The sequence below is a fragment of the Panthera leo genome, chromosome A1 (genome assembly GCF_018350215.1).
Source record: "Panthera leo isolate Ple1 chromosome A1, P.leo_Ple1_pat1.1, whole genome shotgun sequence".
Classification (NCBI taxonomy): Eukaryota; Metazoa; Chordata; class Mammalia; order Carnivora; family Felidae; genus Panthera; species Panthera leo.
Genome location: NC_056679.1, coordinates 88,446,852 through 88,464,157, shown reverse-complemented (window position 1 = coordinate 88,464,157; position 17,306 = coordinate 88,446,852). Strand labels below are relative to the sequence as shown.

General features: G+C 45.5%; 1 protein-coding gene across 2 annotated transcripts; it reads left to right on the top strand.

Annotated features, from left to right (window-relative positions):
• The first annotated feature begins 295 nt into the window (after positions 1–295).
• Positions 296–12,361, top strand: PRSS38 (serine protease 38). 2 transcript variants are annotated; one of them, XM_042905356.1, is made up of 5 exons: positions 296–538; positions 981–1,143; positions 1,701–1,972; positions 11,532–11,674; positions 12,107–12,361. In XM_042905356.1, exons 1-5 carry the CDS (start codon positions 379–381, stop codon positions 12,359–12,361), a joined length of 993 nt encoding a protein of 330 aa, XP_042761290.1. In that variant the 5' UTR covers positions 296–378. The 2 variants fall into 2 exon arrangements, with proteins under 2 accessions (XP_042761290.1, XP_042761298.1); XM_042905364.1 differs by lacking the exon at positions 11,532–11,674 and having other exon boundaries at positions 12,107–12,176.
• Positions 12,362–17,306: the final 4,945 nt, after the last annotated feature.

Below are 17,306 nucleotides of genomic sequence, written 5' to 3'. Positions count from 1 at the left end.
GGGACACCACGTGTCTGCTCAAAACAAGTAGTCAGGGTTCCCGCCAATCAATGTTCCTGGTGTCTTATGCCCAGCTCCATGGAGCTGCACGCCCTCATGTGTTCTGTGTTGTCACGTGCCCCCTGCCATGGCACTGTGGTGCCCTCATGTGTTCCCGGTGTTTCGTGCCCCACACCGAGGCGCTGCGGTGCCCTCACGTGTTCTGTGCTGTCACGTGCTCTGCGCCGAGGCGCTGCGGTGCCCTCACGTGTTCTGTGCTGTCACGTGCCCTACGCCGAGGCGCTGCGGTGCCTTCACATCTTCCTGGCGTCGCATGCCCCAGCAGGGTTGCAAGTCGGTCGAGGTCCTGCCCTTGAACCCCTGGGACCCTCCCACCTCATGGCTTCCCAGCCATCTGTCCCTCATGCTGTGCTTGGAGCCTCGCTGCCTGCAGCCCCCAGCCTCATCCTGCTCCTACTCCTCCTGCCCCCCACCCGAGTTGCAGCCATAGCCCACGGACACCCCAGGATCAAGGGTGTCTCCTTGAACCGAGACGTGGGTAGGACCCTTCCCAGCCCAAGTTGAAGGGGTCCTAGGGGCGATTTCGGGGCTTCTTTTTCCGTGGGGTGGAGGCCCCCCCTCTGCCCCTCTCTGCCCCTCCCAACCCCTCCCTGCTCCTCTCCTCCTTTCACGCCCTTCCCCGCACCTCCCCACCCCTCCTCAGCACCTTCCCTTACCTGCCTTCCCTTTCCTACCCTCACTCTCATCCCCTCCCTTGCCCTGGCCTCCCTTCCTTGGCCCTCCCCCCAACTTCCCCTCCCATTCCCTCTCATGCCTCATCCCTCCCTGTCTTTCCCTTCCCCTGCCCTCTTCCTGACCTCCCCAAACCTTCCCTTCCCTTCTCACCCAGAGGCAGGACCTCTCTGCCACTCTGTGTTTCTCCCCAACCCAACCCACCTGCCACTGCTGATAACTTGCAGACTCTGTCCCTTTCTCCTCAGCCTGTGGCCATCGTTACATACAGGGGAAGATTGTGGGGGGCGTGGATGTCCCAGAGAGGAAGTGGCCATGGCAGGTCAGCGTGCACTATGCAGGCTTCCACGTCTGCGGAGGGTCCATCATCGATGAGTACTGGATCCTGTCAGCAGCCCACTGCTTCCAGAAGTGAGTGGGCAGCACCAGATGCCATTCCCTAGGAGGTCCAGGGCCTCTGGGGTTGACCACGTGGGCTACCTACAGCTGGGACTTCCCAGAAGTGGGGGAGAGAGTGGGGCCCAGCACACAGTTCCAGCCAGGGCAGCCTCTCCTCTCACAGGGCTTAAGGCTCCTTGGGGGCCATTGGCTCTTTGGGACAGGTGTGGAGCCTCGTCATAGGATGAGAGGTAAGAGGAAACATCACAGGAGAGGTGAGGAAAGACGTACCTTCATGGGCGACTCACTGCACACCTAAGTTCACCCTCCTGGGCTGATGGTGAGCAACATGTCATGATGAGTCCCTGAATCCTCCATGGGCCCAGCTTAGGACTTCTTTGGGGGCAGTTTTCCTAGACAACCAGGATCCCAGTGTGCTGCAGGAGTTTGCTTTTCCATATCCTGGCTGAGAGCCGGGAGACCCAGGCCACCATGCTCCAGGCCTCCCTGGGCCTGTGAACTCCTAGGAGACTTCCCTTCCCAGGTACATGGTGCACAAGCCACTGTGCCTCTGTCCTCTGTCCCCACAGAGAGAAGAACACTGAAGCATTTGATATGTACGTGGGCCTTGTGGACCTCAGGGTTGCAGGCAATCACACCCAGTGGTTCGAGGTGAACAAGGTGATCATTCACCCTACGTATGAAGTGTACCACCCTATTGGAGGAGACATTGCCCTGGTGCAGCTGAAATCTCGCATTGTGTTTTCTGACTCTGTGCTCCCAGTCTGCGTCGCACCCCCAGATGTGAACCTTCAGAATGTCATTTGCTGGGCTACAGGATGGGGAGTCATCTCCCAACAAGGTAAGAGAACTAAGGGGTCAGTCTCTTAATTGGAGCTTGTGAAGGATGGCAGCTCTGTGTCACCACAGAGAAGAATGAATTCTGTAAGTTATGGGAGTGCAGGTGTCTGGAGACTGGAAATCCCACCCATCAATCACTATTTCTTTATCAGTGTGCAGTTTTGTTATCCCTGGCTGTCTTTGTTGTGTACAGAGAAGGAGTTACATCGATTCTGAGTACAGAATGTATATTTAGTATATTGAAAATACAAATACAGATTTCAAAACAGAGTTTTCCTTAAGATTCTAAATTCAACTTATAAACAATCTTTTTAAACTTATTTTAAAAATGGGGGCACCCGGGTGGCTTAGTCAGTTAAGCATCCAACTTTGGCCCAGGTCATCTCACAGTTTGTGATTTCAAGCCCCGCATCAAGCTCTCTGCTGTCAGCAGAAAGCCTGGAGCTTTCTTCAGATCCTCTGTACCTCTCTCTCTGCCCCTCCCTCACTCATACCATCTTTGTTTCAAAAATAAAAATAAACATAAAAAAATTAAAAATCTATTAGTTATTTTAGTTTTCTCCATAATGGCCTCATATTTTCTTTCTAGTTTATACCTGAGTGCTTTAGAATTTTTATGGTTACTGAATATTTTATTTTCTTTTTTTAACATTTATTTATAATTTTTGAAAGAGAGAGAGAGAGAGACAAAGCATGAGTGGGCAAGGGGTAGAGAGAGGAGGAGACACAGAATCCGAAGCAGGCTCCAGGCTCCGAGCTGTCAGCACAGACCCCAACATGGGGCTTGAACTCACAAACTGCAAGATCATGACCTGAGCCGAACTTGAACACTTAACTGACTGAGCCACCCAGGCGCCCCTGAAAACTTTTTTTTTTTTTTTGTATTTGCTGATTAGTGACAGCTATTGATTTTTGCACATTGATTTTTCCAGCCACCTTATAGAACTCACTTTTAATACCTTGTCAATTTAGTATTTGGAAAAGAAACATCCTATTTTTTTTCCAAATAATGACTGTTTCATCATTTCTTTTCCCATATTTTCATGTTTTATTTTTTTATTTTTTGGTCTTATTGCAATGATGCTAGGTCTCCTCTTATTTTCTATTTTAATGAAAATCCTTCTAATAACTTGCTATAAATTTGTGGTCTGGTCTGGAGACTTTAGATTAATCTTATACCAGTTTAAGAAAGATTAATGTCTGCTTTACTTAATTAAAAAAATTTACTGAATTTAGGCTGCTAGAAATTCAAATTAGAAAGTTATAACTTTATCACGTTCAATGTAATTTCCATGGTAACAAAGAAAATATCTGTAGAATATACACAAAAGGAAATGAAGAGGGAATTTAAACGTTTCACTACAGAAAAAAAGTGTTTAAGCACAAAAGAAGACTGTAATTCAAGAAATGATGGACAAAAAGATACAGGGCATAGAGAAAACAAATAGAACCATGACAGAAGTCTTTCCTTATCAGTAATTACTTTAAATGTAAATAGATTAAATTCTCCAATCAAAAGACAGAGATTAGAAGAATGGATAAAAATACATGATCCAATTCTGTGCTGTTTGTGAAACTCACCTGAGATCCAAGGGCACAAACAAGTTGAAAATGAAAGGACAGAAAAAGATATTCATGCAAGCAGTGACCAAAAGAGAGCAGGGTGGCTATACTATTACCAAATTAAATAGACTCTTAAAAAAAAGTTACAAGAGACAAAGAAGGACATTATAGATGAATAAAAGGTTTACACATCAGGAAGATATAAAAATTATAACCATTACACACCTAAAGACAAACCATCAAAATATATGAAGCAAAAACTGACAGAACTGAAAGGAGCACTAGACAGCTCTACCGTAATAGTTGGAGATTTCAATATGCCTCTCTCAACAATGGACTGAACAACTAGACAGAAGATAAGGAAGGAAAGAGAGGACTCGAACATCACAATGAACCAACTAGATGTAGCAGACACACATAGACACCCACCCCGCAGCAGCCACACACAAGTACACTTGTGAAATTTTTCAGGATAGACCATACATTAGGCCACAAACAAAGTCCCAGTATATCTTAAAGGTAAATATCTTACAAAATATCTTCTCTGACCCAGACAGGGTGAAGTAGAAATCAGTAATATAAAGAAAATGGAAAAATTCACAAAACCATGAAAAGTAAACAACACATTCTTAAATAACAAATGGATCAAAGAAAAAAATCACAAGGAAAATTACAAAATACTTAGAGACAAATAAGAAAAGAACTAAAATGCAACATACCAAAACGTATGGGGTGCAGCAAAAACAGTACTATGGGGAAAAATTGTAGCTATGCCATTTATTCTTTTATAAAAGAAGTACTTAACATTTATAAAGAAGAAAGACCTCCGATAAATAACTTCACTTTACAACTTAAGAAACAAAAGAAGAACAAACTAAACCAAAGCTAGCAGAAAGCAAACAATAACTAGAAAGCAGAGAAAATTAAATGGAGATGAGAAAAAAAATAGTCAATAAGACCAATGTTAGTTATATGAAAAGACCAACAAAATGAACAAACCTTTAGCTAGCCTGACTACAAAAATGAAACTGAGAACACCACTACTGACATCACATAAATAAAAGGATTTTAAGAGAATACTAGACATAACTCCACGCCAACAAGTCTGATAACATACATGAAAGGGAAAAATTCCTAGAAATGCCCAAATTACCAAAACTGACTCCAGAGAAACTTAAAACTCCAAGTGAGTTGTAACAAGTAAGCAAGTTGGTATTCACAAACCTCTCAACAATAAAAGTCTAGGACGAGGTGGCCTCCCTGATGAACACTACCAAAGATTTAAAGAAAAGTTAACGGCAATTCTTCTCAAATGATATTTGAAAAACATAGGAGAGAAGAGAACACTCACCTCATTCTATGGAGCCAACATTACACTGATCCCAAAGCAAGACACAAAAGTATGAGACACTATTCTTCGTGAATGTAGATGTAAAAATCCTCAACAAGACACCAACAAACTTAATTCAACAGCACATTAAATCCCAAATACAAAATCTAACAGCACACCTAAAGGAAATAGAAGCAGAACGGCAAAGACACCCCAAACTCAGCAGAAGAAGAGAAATAATAAAGATCAGAGCAGAAATAAACAATACAGAATGTAAAAACACAGTAGAGCAGATCAATGAAACCAAGAGTTGGTTTTTTTAAAACATAAACAAAATTGATAAACCTCTAGTCAGGCTTCTCAAAAAGAAAAGGGAGATGACCCAAATAGATAAAATCATGAATGAAAATAGCATTATTACAACCAATCCCTCAGAAATACAAGCAATTATCAGGGAATACTATGAAAAATTATATGCCAACCAACTGGACAACCTGGAAGAAATAGACAAATTCCTAAACGCCCACACTCTTCCAAAACTCAATCAGGAGGAAATAGAAAATTTGAACAGACCCATAACTAGTGAAGAAATTGAATCAGTTATCAAAAATCTACCAATAAGTAAGAGTCCAGGACCAGATGGCTTCTGCGGGGAATTCCACCAGACATTTAAAGCAGAGATAATACCTATCCTTCTCAAGCTGTACCAAAAGATAGAAAAGAAAGGAAAACTTCCAGACTCATTCTATGAAGCCAGCATTACTTTGATTCCCAAACCAGAGATTCAGCAAAAAAAGAGAACTACAGGCCAATATCCCTGATGAATATGGATGCAAAAATTCTCAATAAGATACTAGCAAATCGAATTCAACAGCATATAAAAAGAATTATTCACCATGATCAAGTGGGATTCTTTCCTGGGCTGCAGAGCTGGTTCAACATTTGCAAATCAATCAGTGTGATACATCACATTAATAAAAGAAAAGAAAAGAAACATATGATCCTGTCAATCGATGCAGAAAAAGCAGTTGACAAAATACAGCATCCTTTCTTAATAAAAACCCTCGAGAAAGTCAGGAGAAAAGGAACATACTTAAACATCATAAAAGCCATTTATGAAAAACCTACAGCTAATATCCTCAATGGGGAAAAACTGAGAGCTTTCCCCCTGAGATCAGGAACACGACTGGGATGTCTACTCTCACTGCTGTTGTTTAACGTAGTGTTGGAAGTCCTAGCATCAGCAATCAGACAACAAAATAAAATCAAAGGCATCAAAATTGGCAAAGATGAAGTCAAGCTTTCACTTTTTGCAGATGACCTGATATTATACAGGAAAACCCAATAGACTCCACCAAAAGTCTGCTAGAACTGATACATGAATTCAGCAAAGTCGTAGAATACAAAATTAGTATACAGAAATCAGTTACATTCCTATACAATAATGAAGCAACAGAAAGAGAAATAAAGAAACTGATGCCATTCACAATCGCACCAAGAATCATAAAATACCTAGGAATAAACCTAATCAAAGATGTAAAAGATCTGTATGCTGAAAACTATAGAAAGCTTATGAAGGAAATTGAAGAAGATACAAAGAAATGGAAAAACCTTCCATGATCATGGATTGGAAGAATAAATATTGTTAAAATGTCAATACTACCAAAGCAATCTACATATTCAATGCAATCCCAATCAAAACTGCACCAGCATTCTTCTCGAAGCTATAACAGGCAATCCTAAAATTTGTATGGAACCCAAATAGCCAAAGTAATACTGAAGAAGAAGACCAAAGCAGGAGGCATCACAATCCCAGACATTAGCCTCTACTACAAAGCTGTCATCATCAAGACAGCATGATATTGGCACAAAAACAGACACATAGACCAATGGAATAGAACAGAGACCCCAGAATTGGATCCGCAAATATATGGCCAACTAATCTTTGACAAAGCAGGAAAGAGTATCCAATGGAAAAAAGACAGTGTCTTTAAGAAATGGTGCTGGGAGAACTGGACAGCAACATGCAGAAGAATGAAACTAGACCACTTTCTTACGCCATTCACAAAAATAAACTCAAAATGGATACAGGACCTGAATGTGAGACAGGAAACCATTAAAGCCCTAGAGGAGAAAGCAGGAAAAAAACCTCTCTGACCTAAGCAGCAGCAATTTCTTACTTGACACATCGCCAAAAGCAAGGGAATTAAAAGCAAAAATGAACTATTGGGACCACATCCAGATAAATAGCTTCTGCACTCCAAAGGAAACCATCAACAAAACTAAAAGGCAACCTACGGAATGGGAAAAGATTTGCAAATGACATATCAGACAAAGGGTTAGTATCCAAAATCTATAAAGAACTCACCAGACTCCACACCCGGAAAACAAATAATCCAGTGAAGAAGTGGACAGAAGACATGAATAGATACTTCTCTAAAGAAGACATCTAGATGGCCAACAGGCACAATGTCACTTCTCAACAGGGAAATACAAATCAAAACCACACTGAGATACCACTTCTCGCCAGAGTGGCTAAAATGAACAAATCAGGAGACTACAGATGCTGGAGGGGATGTGGAGAAACTGTTGCACTGTTGATGGGAGTGCAAACTGGTGCAGCCACTCTGGAAAACAGTATGGAGGTTCCTCAAAAAATTAAAAATAGGTCTACCTTATGAGCCACCAATAGCACTGCTAGGAATTTACCCAAGGGATACAGGAGTGCTGATGCATAGGGGCACTTGTGCCCCAATGTTTATAGCAGCACTCTCAACAATAGCCAAATTATGGAAAGAGCCTAAATGTCCATCAACTGAAGAATGGATACAGAAGATGTGGTTTACATATACAATGGAATACTACTTGGCAATGAGAAAGAATAAAATCTGGCCTTTTGCAGCAACATGGATGGAACTGGAGGGTATTATGCTAAGTGAAATAAGTCATACAGAGAAAGACCGATACCATATGTTTTCACTCTTATGTGGATCCTGAGAAACTTAACAGAAAACCATGGGTGAGGGGAAGGAGGAAAAAAAGTTACATATAGGGAAGGAGGCAAACCATAAGAGACTCTTAAATACTGAGAATAAACTGAGGGTTGATGGGAGGGTGGGGGAGAGGGAAAAGTGGGTGATGGGCATTGAGGAGAGCACCTGTTGGGATGAGCACTGGGTGTTTTATGGAAACCAATTTGACAATAAATTATATAATTAATACATACAAACATACATACATACATACCATTATGCCATCAAAATAAAAAAACAGCGCATTAAAAGGATTATACACTTTGGGGCATCTGGGTGGCTTGGTCGGTTAAGTGTCTGACTCTTGGTTTCAACTCAGGTCATGATCTCATGGTTCGTGAGCTTGTGCCTGGCATCGGGTTCTGGGCTGACAGCACGGAGGCTGCTTGGGATTTCTCTTGCCCTCTCTCTCTCCTACTTACCCACTTGAGCTCTCTCTCTCCCTCAAAAAGTAAATAAATAAACATTAAAAAAGGATTATACACTTCAACAAAGTGTTATTTGTCCCAGGAATACAAAGGAGGCTCAGCATGCAAAAATTAACCAATAGAACACACCACATTAAAGGAATGAAGGGGGAACCCATATGTTCAGCTCAAGTGATGCAGAAAAGCCTCTGACTGGATCCAATGTCCTTTCATGAAGAAAAAAGCCAGTCAAAAAGTAGGAAGAGGGGAGTAGTTCCTTGGCACGACTAAGGACATTTATGAACAACCCGCAGCCAGTATCTTACCCAGCAGAGAAAGGTGGACAACTGATGCCTAAAATCATGAGCAGGATAAGAAGGCCACTCTCACCGCTGACATTTTGTATTGTACCAGAAGCTTCAGACAGTTAAGTTAGGCAAGAAAAAGAAAGAAAAGTCACCCAAATTCCAAGTAATCCTAAAAACCAACACATAAAACCAACCACTACAAACAAGAAACAATTTCAGCAAAGTTGCAGGATAAAGATCAACACACGCAAAAGTTAACTGAGTTTCTATATGCCTTCATTGAACAATCACAAAATGACATTAAGAAAATAATACTACATCATCTGAAAGAAAAGCTACCTTTAGTAAATTCAGCCAAGGAGGTGAAGACCTGTAAACCAAGTGCTACAAAACATTGCCAGGGGGGTTTTGAAAGACCTAAATAAATGGAAAGGCAGTTTGTGTTCACGGGTTAGAAGACAAATTTGTCACAATGTCAGCACCACCCAAAGTGGCCTGCATGTCCAGTGCCTTTTCTGAAGAAATGTAAAAGTTGATTCTTAAGTTCATATGGAATTGGAAGGGTCCCTATGTAGCCAAAACACACTCTTGGAGGAGAAGATCAAAGCTGGACAGACTCACAGTTCCCACTTTCAAAATATTGTAAAGTTATAGATATCAAGACAATGTGATTCTAGCACAAGGACAGATTCATAGACCACCCCCTGTGTACACGTGTGCCTTTGTACATGTGTGTTTGCATGTGTGTGTACAGGTGTGTGCATGTGCATGTATGCATGTGGGGTGAGGGGTGCACATGCATGGGTGTGAGTTCATGTGTGAGTGTGTGCATGCGTGTATATCTGTTACATTTTTGTTGAATGCCAGACATTGTAGAACATTTAGAACTGAAACCTGTGAACCCCAGAATAGACCCTTCTCTGCTGAGTCATTAGTGGGGTGGTGAGGGCGGGGAAGTCTGGTGAGAATTTGAGCTGGGTTGCAGGTTCTGCTGTTGCTCTGGCTGCCTTCAGTGCACCAGAGGCTCAGGTCCCTCCATGGTGGCTGCTGGATGTGGGGCCTGGGGTGTCTCTCTGTTCCTGCTCCTCCTTTTACCTCAGCACCTCTGCACACCTGTGGCACGTTGTCGCCTACCCTCTGGGGGGCAACTGGTGCTGGGGAGGAGGATCCCTGAGTTGCCCTGGTCCAGCCTTGGTCCCTGGCAGTGCTGTGGGCCCATTGGAAATGGGCCTCTGTGCACAGTTGCTGGCACACCTGGGGCAGATGCACTCGACTCTGTGTCCTGGGACAAGAGTATCTTTTGGTCCTCCCGACCAATGGAAGGCTCATGGTCCACAGGTGAGAAAGGAAGCAAGCTGTACTCTTGCAGTCCTCCAGTGGCAGCTGGCCATCCCCTGGCCTCCTGCGTGGAGGGGCTCTCTCTCTGGACCCTTGCCCTGTCTCCTGTATTGTCCCATGGCTCTCAGTGGAGACTTAGAGGAAAGACCTACTAGTGAGTGCAAACCTCTCGTGTGGCTTCCAAGCATTCTGAGCTGGTGTGCTGGCCACACCTACACAAGCCATTGAAATTATTGCTGACTACTTTCCATGAACATCTTCCTTCCACCTCTTCCCTTGTGCTCTGCCAGGCTCATCAGTTTGATCCTCCGTCCACCAGCTGCATGGGGCTGTGGCGGCCGTGAGAGTGTGATGGATAGCTTACACCACACGTCCTCTGTCTCCACCACTGTCTGGGTGGTCAGCAAGACTCTCCACTCTGGGATGGCTGGAACTCGGTATCTCAGGCCCCTGTGAGCTCTGGGGGCTGTGGAGTCCACCCCACCATCCTCTGCCCATCCTCCCCATGGGATTGTCTGTACCCTCCACACGCACGGCTCAGGACCCAGCAGCAGGCTGAGGGAGCCTAGACTCTGTGCCCTCTGGGCCTCCTTCTCTCTGCAACACCCTCCCTGTGGTGTCCACCTTGGGGTTCCAGCTGCCCGGGTACCTGGGGACATTCCCCACCCGAGGGGCATGGGTCCCTTGAGGTCTTGCCTCATCTGCTATGTGTTCCCTGGACAGCCACAATGTAGGAAAGCAGTTGTGTCCTGTGCAGACACATTGCTGCTTGCTTATGGCAGGAGAGAAGTGCACTCCTTGTTGCCCTGCATGGTCACAGTGGAGAGGTTTACAGCCAGTGTGTTTCCCAATGCACTTTACTGGGCTGCCTCTTCCAGCACTGCAAACCCTGGTTTGTGGGTGCTCTGTTGCTCTGCGTGCCCGTTTGCACCACCTGCCTTGTCCGTGGCTCCTCTCCTGACATTGCCCTGCCTGCGCAGCCAGTGTCAACCACAAACGCTGCTGACTCCTGCTTTGGGTCACCTTCTCTAGCTCCAAAAGTGGTTCCCCAGGTGCCCCTGGAGGGTTCTCTGCCTTCCCCAAATGGGCACCCTTTTGACACCAGGGTCGCACGGGTCTGCAGCCTGTGCAAACAGCTTTTCTTCAGTCACAGCGATGCCCAGAGCCATGGGAACCTCTCACACATGGCCAGGAGAGCACAGGTTTCTGGGACCGATGACTGTGCCCATCAAGGTAGACTGAGGCACGCAGGGGTGACACCGGCAAAACCCAGAGGTTCTTTATTTTGCACACAGTGCCCTCCACTCAGCCACCTGGGGACTGGGCTGACAGAGGCTTGTTTGGGCCCCAGCTGCAGCAGTGGGAGGGAACAGGCTAGAACGTGGCGTGGCCCTTCCCGCTGCTTTAGGAAGACTCACATGACACATATATTTCATACCCACTGAGCAAACCAGGCACCCCAGTGCAGAGAGGGAGCCATGAGGAGGGCGGGAGCAGGAGGAGCCTCAGGGTGAGCCAGCTGGGCCCCAGGACCACAGGTGCCTTGGGGACCCCTCACTGGGCCTGCACTCCTTTCTGACAGGCCACACCTCAGACAAGCTGCAGGAGGCACAGATGCCCCTGATCTCACTGCCCCTGTGCCAGCTGCTCTACGGACACCTGTCATATATTATGATGGACATGCTGTGTGCCGGGGACATCAAGAACATGAAGACTGTGTGCGAGGTGCTTCCCTCTGAGGGGCAGGGGCCAAGCCTGGGGCTCTCAGATGTTCACCTGCTTTGAGCCAGGGGGCACTTTGGGAGTGGGAGGTGGTCCCAGATGGCCTGTCCCCTGTAGGGCTCAGGAGCACATCACCATGTGACCTTCAGCTGGGCGGGAGTCTTGGGTGGCTTATGCAACTCCAGTTAGCACTCAGCACCCTGTGGACCCCAGCACTGCCAGAACAGCCCAGGCTCCACGTCTTCCCGGGGCCTTGCCCACTATCTGTCACCCCATGGCACCATCTCCCCCCCCACCCCCGCTGGCAGGACAGTGCCTGGAGCACAGCCTGCCTGCAGCAGAGCTTGGCACCGGCAAAGTGAGGCTGAGTGTGTGGGATGCAGGAGGCTGCAGACCCTGAACTCCCCATTCACAGGAACCCCCTCTCTTTTCCAGGGTGACTCTGGTGGCCCACTCGTCTGTGAATTCAACCACACCTGGTTGCAGGTTGGAGTGGTGAGCTGGGGCCGTGGCTGCACATACCCTATGTATCCTGCAGTTTATGCGCGGGTCTCCTATTTCTCAAAGTGGATCCATTATCACATAGAGCACACACCCCTGCCTCTTCAGCCACTCCCCACCCTCTCCTCCATGCTATGCGCCACCCTCAGTGTCCCTGTGACCATGCTGGCTGTCCTATTAATGTTGTGAGGGCCACCGGCCAGGCCCAGATGTGGGGCCACATCTCACCACAAAAGGGCCCAGTGCTCTGGGCTGAGATGTGGTAAGATATTAAATGTTTACCAAGTGAGCATCCCGGAGGTGCTATGTCGTCTGTCCACTCAGAGCACAGGCCTCCTCACGAAGACAGAGTGTGTATATCGCCTGGCACTCAGTGGCCTTATCAGGGTGACAGGCAGCAAGGGGAGAAGCACAGGCCACCCGGCCATCAGTGTCGGGACATTGAATCCAGGTGCAGCCAAAGCCAGCAGAGTTTTAAATGCTCAGACCTGTCAGTGTCAAAGAGTTTTTAAGTACCCAAATTTCCAATATGAAAATTGAAAGATGTGAGCTGAGAGTAGGCATTCGGAAGAACTAAAAAGATGAACAGAGACATCAGGGGGGCAAATGCCAAGAAAACACCAAAACTAACATTCTAAACATCTGGTTTTGGAAAAAAAATCAAAAAGTAAGAAGTCACTAACTTCATCAAGATATAAGCTGGGGCCCCTGGGTGGCTCAGTCAGTTAAGTGCCAGACTTTGGCTCAGGTCATGATCTCGCTGGGTTTGAGCCCCACGTTGGGCTCTGCTGACAGCTCAGAGCCTGGAGCCTGCTTCAGATTCTGTGTCTCCCTTGCTCTCTGCCCCTCCCCTGCTCACACTCTGTCTCTCTCTCTCTCTTTCGCTCTGTCTCTCAAAAATAAATAAACATTTAAAAAAAGATATAAGCTGAGAGCAAAAAATACACAAAACAAGAAACGACAAGGGGGAAATATTAAAGAAAAAATCTCTGAAATCATAAAAGGTATTGTATAATTCTATGTAAATAATTTTAAAATGAAACATTTCACTTTTTAGAAAGAAATTTACCAAAGGTAACCACAACAGTAGAGATGGAAGGTTCAAATAGGCCAAAGTCTGGAGAAGAAGTGGAGATGTTTCAGAAGGAATGTAAAAGCCCTTGGTTGAGGGTTCCTTGGGAACCTGTCAAACCTTCTGCTGAGGGCTATCCCTGTGCTGCTACGCAGCCCACACGCAGACTGGGGAGAGGCTTCCAGACTCACCCTGGTGGTGCACGTGCATGAACACACCTGACCACACGTAAGCAGGGGACTGCCACAGTCCAGCTTACAGTTCAGAAGTCCTGGTGAAGGACTAGTCGCCAGAATCCAACTTTAAGATAGCACGTTGTAATCAAGTAGGATTTACTCCAGGAATGCAAGGATCCCATAGGTGTAATTCACATATTAATTACTTCCTTAATGAGACTAATATTAATGAAGAGGCTTTTAACAAATTCAAAACCCATTTTCCAAAAAGAAAAGGAAAGAAAGTAAAGATAGCTATTGCTAGTAAGGTACACGCTGCCTTGGCCTAAAAGCCGTCCTTTCCTTGGTGGGGAAACAGTGCATTCCTGGTAAGGCTGGGTCACAGGAACATCGCTCCTGTGTCTCCTGACCCTTCACACCACTGGAACAGCAGCCGCCACAGCTGTGGAAGAGAACCATCCGGGCAAGCAGGAAAGAGACATTGAAACTATGTCAGAAAACTTAGAGCACATCCAGAGCACACAAGAGGACAATGTGCAACTCCCAGAGACGGTAAGAATACTCGGTAAAGTCACCAGACAAAACATGACAAAAGCAGAATGGGTTCTGGCCAGGAGATATAGCAGAAGGGAAGAAGACACCTGTTACAGTAGCAGCGAAAGAGAGAAGATACCTACAGCCTTAACAAGAAATGTGAACGTCCATATGAGGAAATGTTTAAAATGCTTCTGGTGGGGGTGGGGAGGGAGAAAGAACAAGGAAAAGTAGATTTGAACAAATGTTAACACAGTCTTTCTCAGGCAAAGCAACCCTAGTGTGTGCATGCACGTGTGCATGAATGTGTGTGCATGTGTGTGTGCATGCAAGCATGTGTGTGTGTGCACATGTGTGTGTATTTCTGGAGCTAAATAGTTAATTTTGAGGTTTATATCAAAACAGAAGAAAGAACACTGAGGAATAAAGCTACATATGAAGGCCAGTGACATGGGGGGAATTACCCCAGCAGACACTGAAATGTTGCATCATTATAACAGGCCATGGATACGGGATAGTGTGTGTCTGTGCATAAGACACTCAAAACGGGGCCCAAGTACATGTGGGAAATCAGTGTATGACTAATGTGTTAATTTAAGTCGCTGGAGGTATTAAGTTTTCAAAACTGCAATTTGGCATGGCCAAATAGTTTGTCCCAGAAACAGCGTACATCCACCCAAGTACACTTTATCCCAGGAATTTAAGAATGATTGAACATAACCACATTCATCCCATGTAGCATGCGAGAACTATTCACTGAGTGCTGCAGTGTGCCGAGTGCTGTCAGGCCCCACAGTGACAAGAGGGACCTGAGTGGTTCATCCGCTGTCATTGGCCCTGTATTCTGGCAAGAAGCTGAGAGAGCTGCAGTCGGGGCCAGAGCATCTTTGTGGCCTTTAGCGCCTGCATCACTTGAATGTTTTATCTGTCCTCTGTCACCCTCCTTTGCCATCCAGGGCCCCTGGAGACCCAGCTAAAGAGACCTTTTTACATGGAGTAGGCTCCCTGCTAAGAGGTGAGTAATCACTAGCCATCTGGGCAACTTGCTTGGAGGCACCAGCCAGAAGCAGGTCTACAAGCGAGGGTTTAGGTCAGGATGTGTGCTCTGTGCTGCCAGGAATACACCTGCTAATGCAGTGTGTGCACAGAGAGAGCACCACACATAACCTGTCCCCATTTGGATGGAATCGCTGGAAGCACTGCTGAATGCTGTACCAATTGAGCAGAAGACTGCAAGTCCCAACAGAATGCCAGCCGGCCTTTGGCCCTTAGCCACTCTCTGCACAGGCCTTGGCGAGGCCACTGCAGGAGTGAGTGTGCCAGGGACACAGCGCCCACACCTCACTGAGTGAGCCCCAGAGCATCACTCATGAGAATCAGGCAGCAACTTAAATGCCTTGGTTTCAGGGTAATCTGTGCACTTTCCCGGTATTCTCAATCAGACTAAAATTCCAATAATGACAGGCAGGGAGTAACCTAGTCAAAACAGCAACGAGGACAAAAAAAAAAAAAAAAAAAAAAAAGAGAGAGAGCCAAAAATGCAAACTGGAAAAAATGCAAAAAGACTTGAAAGAGACAAAACCTCTCAAGACATCACCATGGAAACTAGAATCTCTGATGTTGAAATCACGAGGAAAATAGGATAACCAGTAGAGAGAGTGTGGAAGGGACAACAGAAGAGCCGAGTGGCTGGCGAGACACTCCAGCCAGGGGTGGAAGAGAAAAGGTGGGGGTGACCATGGGGCTAGCAGGCCCACAGGGTGACCCTAGCAGGGCCCCGTACAGGGAAGGCACTTGTGATCCAGGTGGCATTCCGGTCACATCCGCAGGGAATCTACAGAGAACATACATTGAGAAGCTTCTCCAACCAATGTTTAAAAGAATTTTGGGAAGGAAAAAAAAAAAGAGAGGGAGAGAGCCAAACCATAAGAGACTCTTAAAAACTGAGAATAAACTGAGGGTTGATGGGGGGTGGAAGGGAGGGGAGGGTGGGTGATGGGTATTGAGAAGGGCACCTGTTGGGATGAGCACTGGGTATTGTATGGAAACCAATTTGACCATAAATTTCACGTTAAAAAAAAAGAATTCTGGAGCCAAACTTTTATGGTGTCTTGGTTATGTTCTCCAAAACTAATGTTTTCACTTACTGTTTTGTCTTTAAACTGTTTTTTTTTAATTGTGGTAAATACACATTACATAACATTTACCATTTTTGCCATTTTTTAAATTTAATTTTTTTTTAATTTTTAAAAATGTTTTTATTTATTTTTGAGTCAGAGAGAGACAGAGCATGAGAAGGGGAGGGGCAGAGAGAAAGGGAGACACAGAATCGGAAGCAGGCTCCAGGCTCTGAGCTGTCAGCACAGAGCCTGACGTGGGGCTCAAACTCACAGACTATGAGATCATGACCTGAGCTGAAGTCAGACGCCCAACCGACTGAGCCACCCAGGTGCCCCTACCATTTTAGCCATTTTTAAGCATACAGTGACTTTAGTGGCATTAAGTGAATTTACATTGTTGGACATCCATCACCACTATACATGTCCAGGATGTTTCCTTCTTCCATTAAGCAATAACTCCTATACAGTGCGCCACCCCCAGCCCCTGACAACTACCATCCCAAGTCCTGTCACCATGAACTATCCTATTCTACTCTCCCCATGTAAGTCCGACGACACACTGTCTTTTTGCATCAGGCTTATGTCACTCAGCATATTTCCAGGGTTCATCTATGTAATGTGTACCAGAACTTAATTCCTTTTCCAGAGCAAATAATATTCCAGTATATGTATATGCTACATTTCCTGTATCCATTCATCTGCAGGTGGACGTTTGGTTTGCTTCCACGTCTTGTCTACTGAGGAAAATACCACTGTGCACATTTGTATACAAATATTTGTTTGAGTCCTGCTTTCAGTTCTTTTGTATATATGCCCACAAGTACAATTATTGGGTCATATGGTAATTCTATATTTAGTTTTGGGACGAACTACCCAAACTATTTTCCCTGGGCAGCTGGACCATTTCACATCCTCAACAACAGTGCATGAGGGGTCCAATTTCTCCACATCCTTGCCAGCACCTGTACTTTTCCGATTTTATTTTATTTTATTTTATTTTATTTTATTTTATTGAGAGAGAGAGCATGAGTCAGGGACCAGGTGGAAAGAGAGGGAGAATCCCAAGCAGTCTCCACATTCAGTGTGGAGCTTGAAGCAGGGCTCAATCCCATGACTGTGGGATCATGACCTGAGCCAAAATCGAGAGTGGGACATCAACCAACTGAGCCACCCGGGCACCCCCTGATTATTTTATAATAGCCACTGTAAAGTGTGTAGAGTGGTATCTCGTG

Excerpts from the sequence above, each read along its gene's own strand:
- PRSS38 (XM_042905356.1), top strand. The coding sequence starts at position 379 with ATGGCTTCCCAGCCATCTGTCCCTCATGCTGTGCTTGGAGCCTCGCTG. Across the intron at positions 1,144-1,700 it reads GCAGCCCACTGCTTCCAGAA|AGAGAAGAACACTGAAGCAT; the intron begins GTGAGTGGGCAG and ends CTGTCCCCACAG. Across the intron at positions 1,973-11,531 it reads GGGAGTCATCTCCCAACAAG|GCCACACCTCAGACAAGCTG; the intron begins GTAAGAGAACTA and ends CCTTTCTGACAG.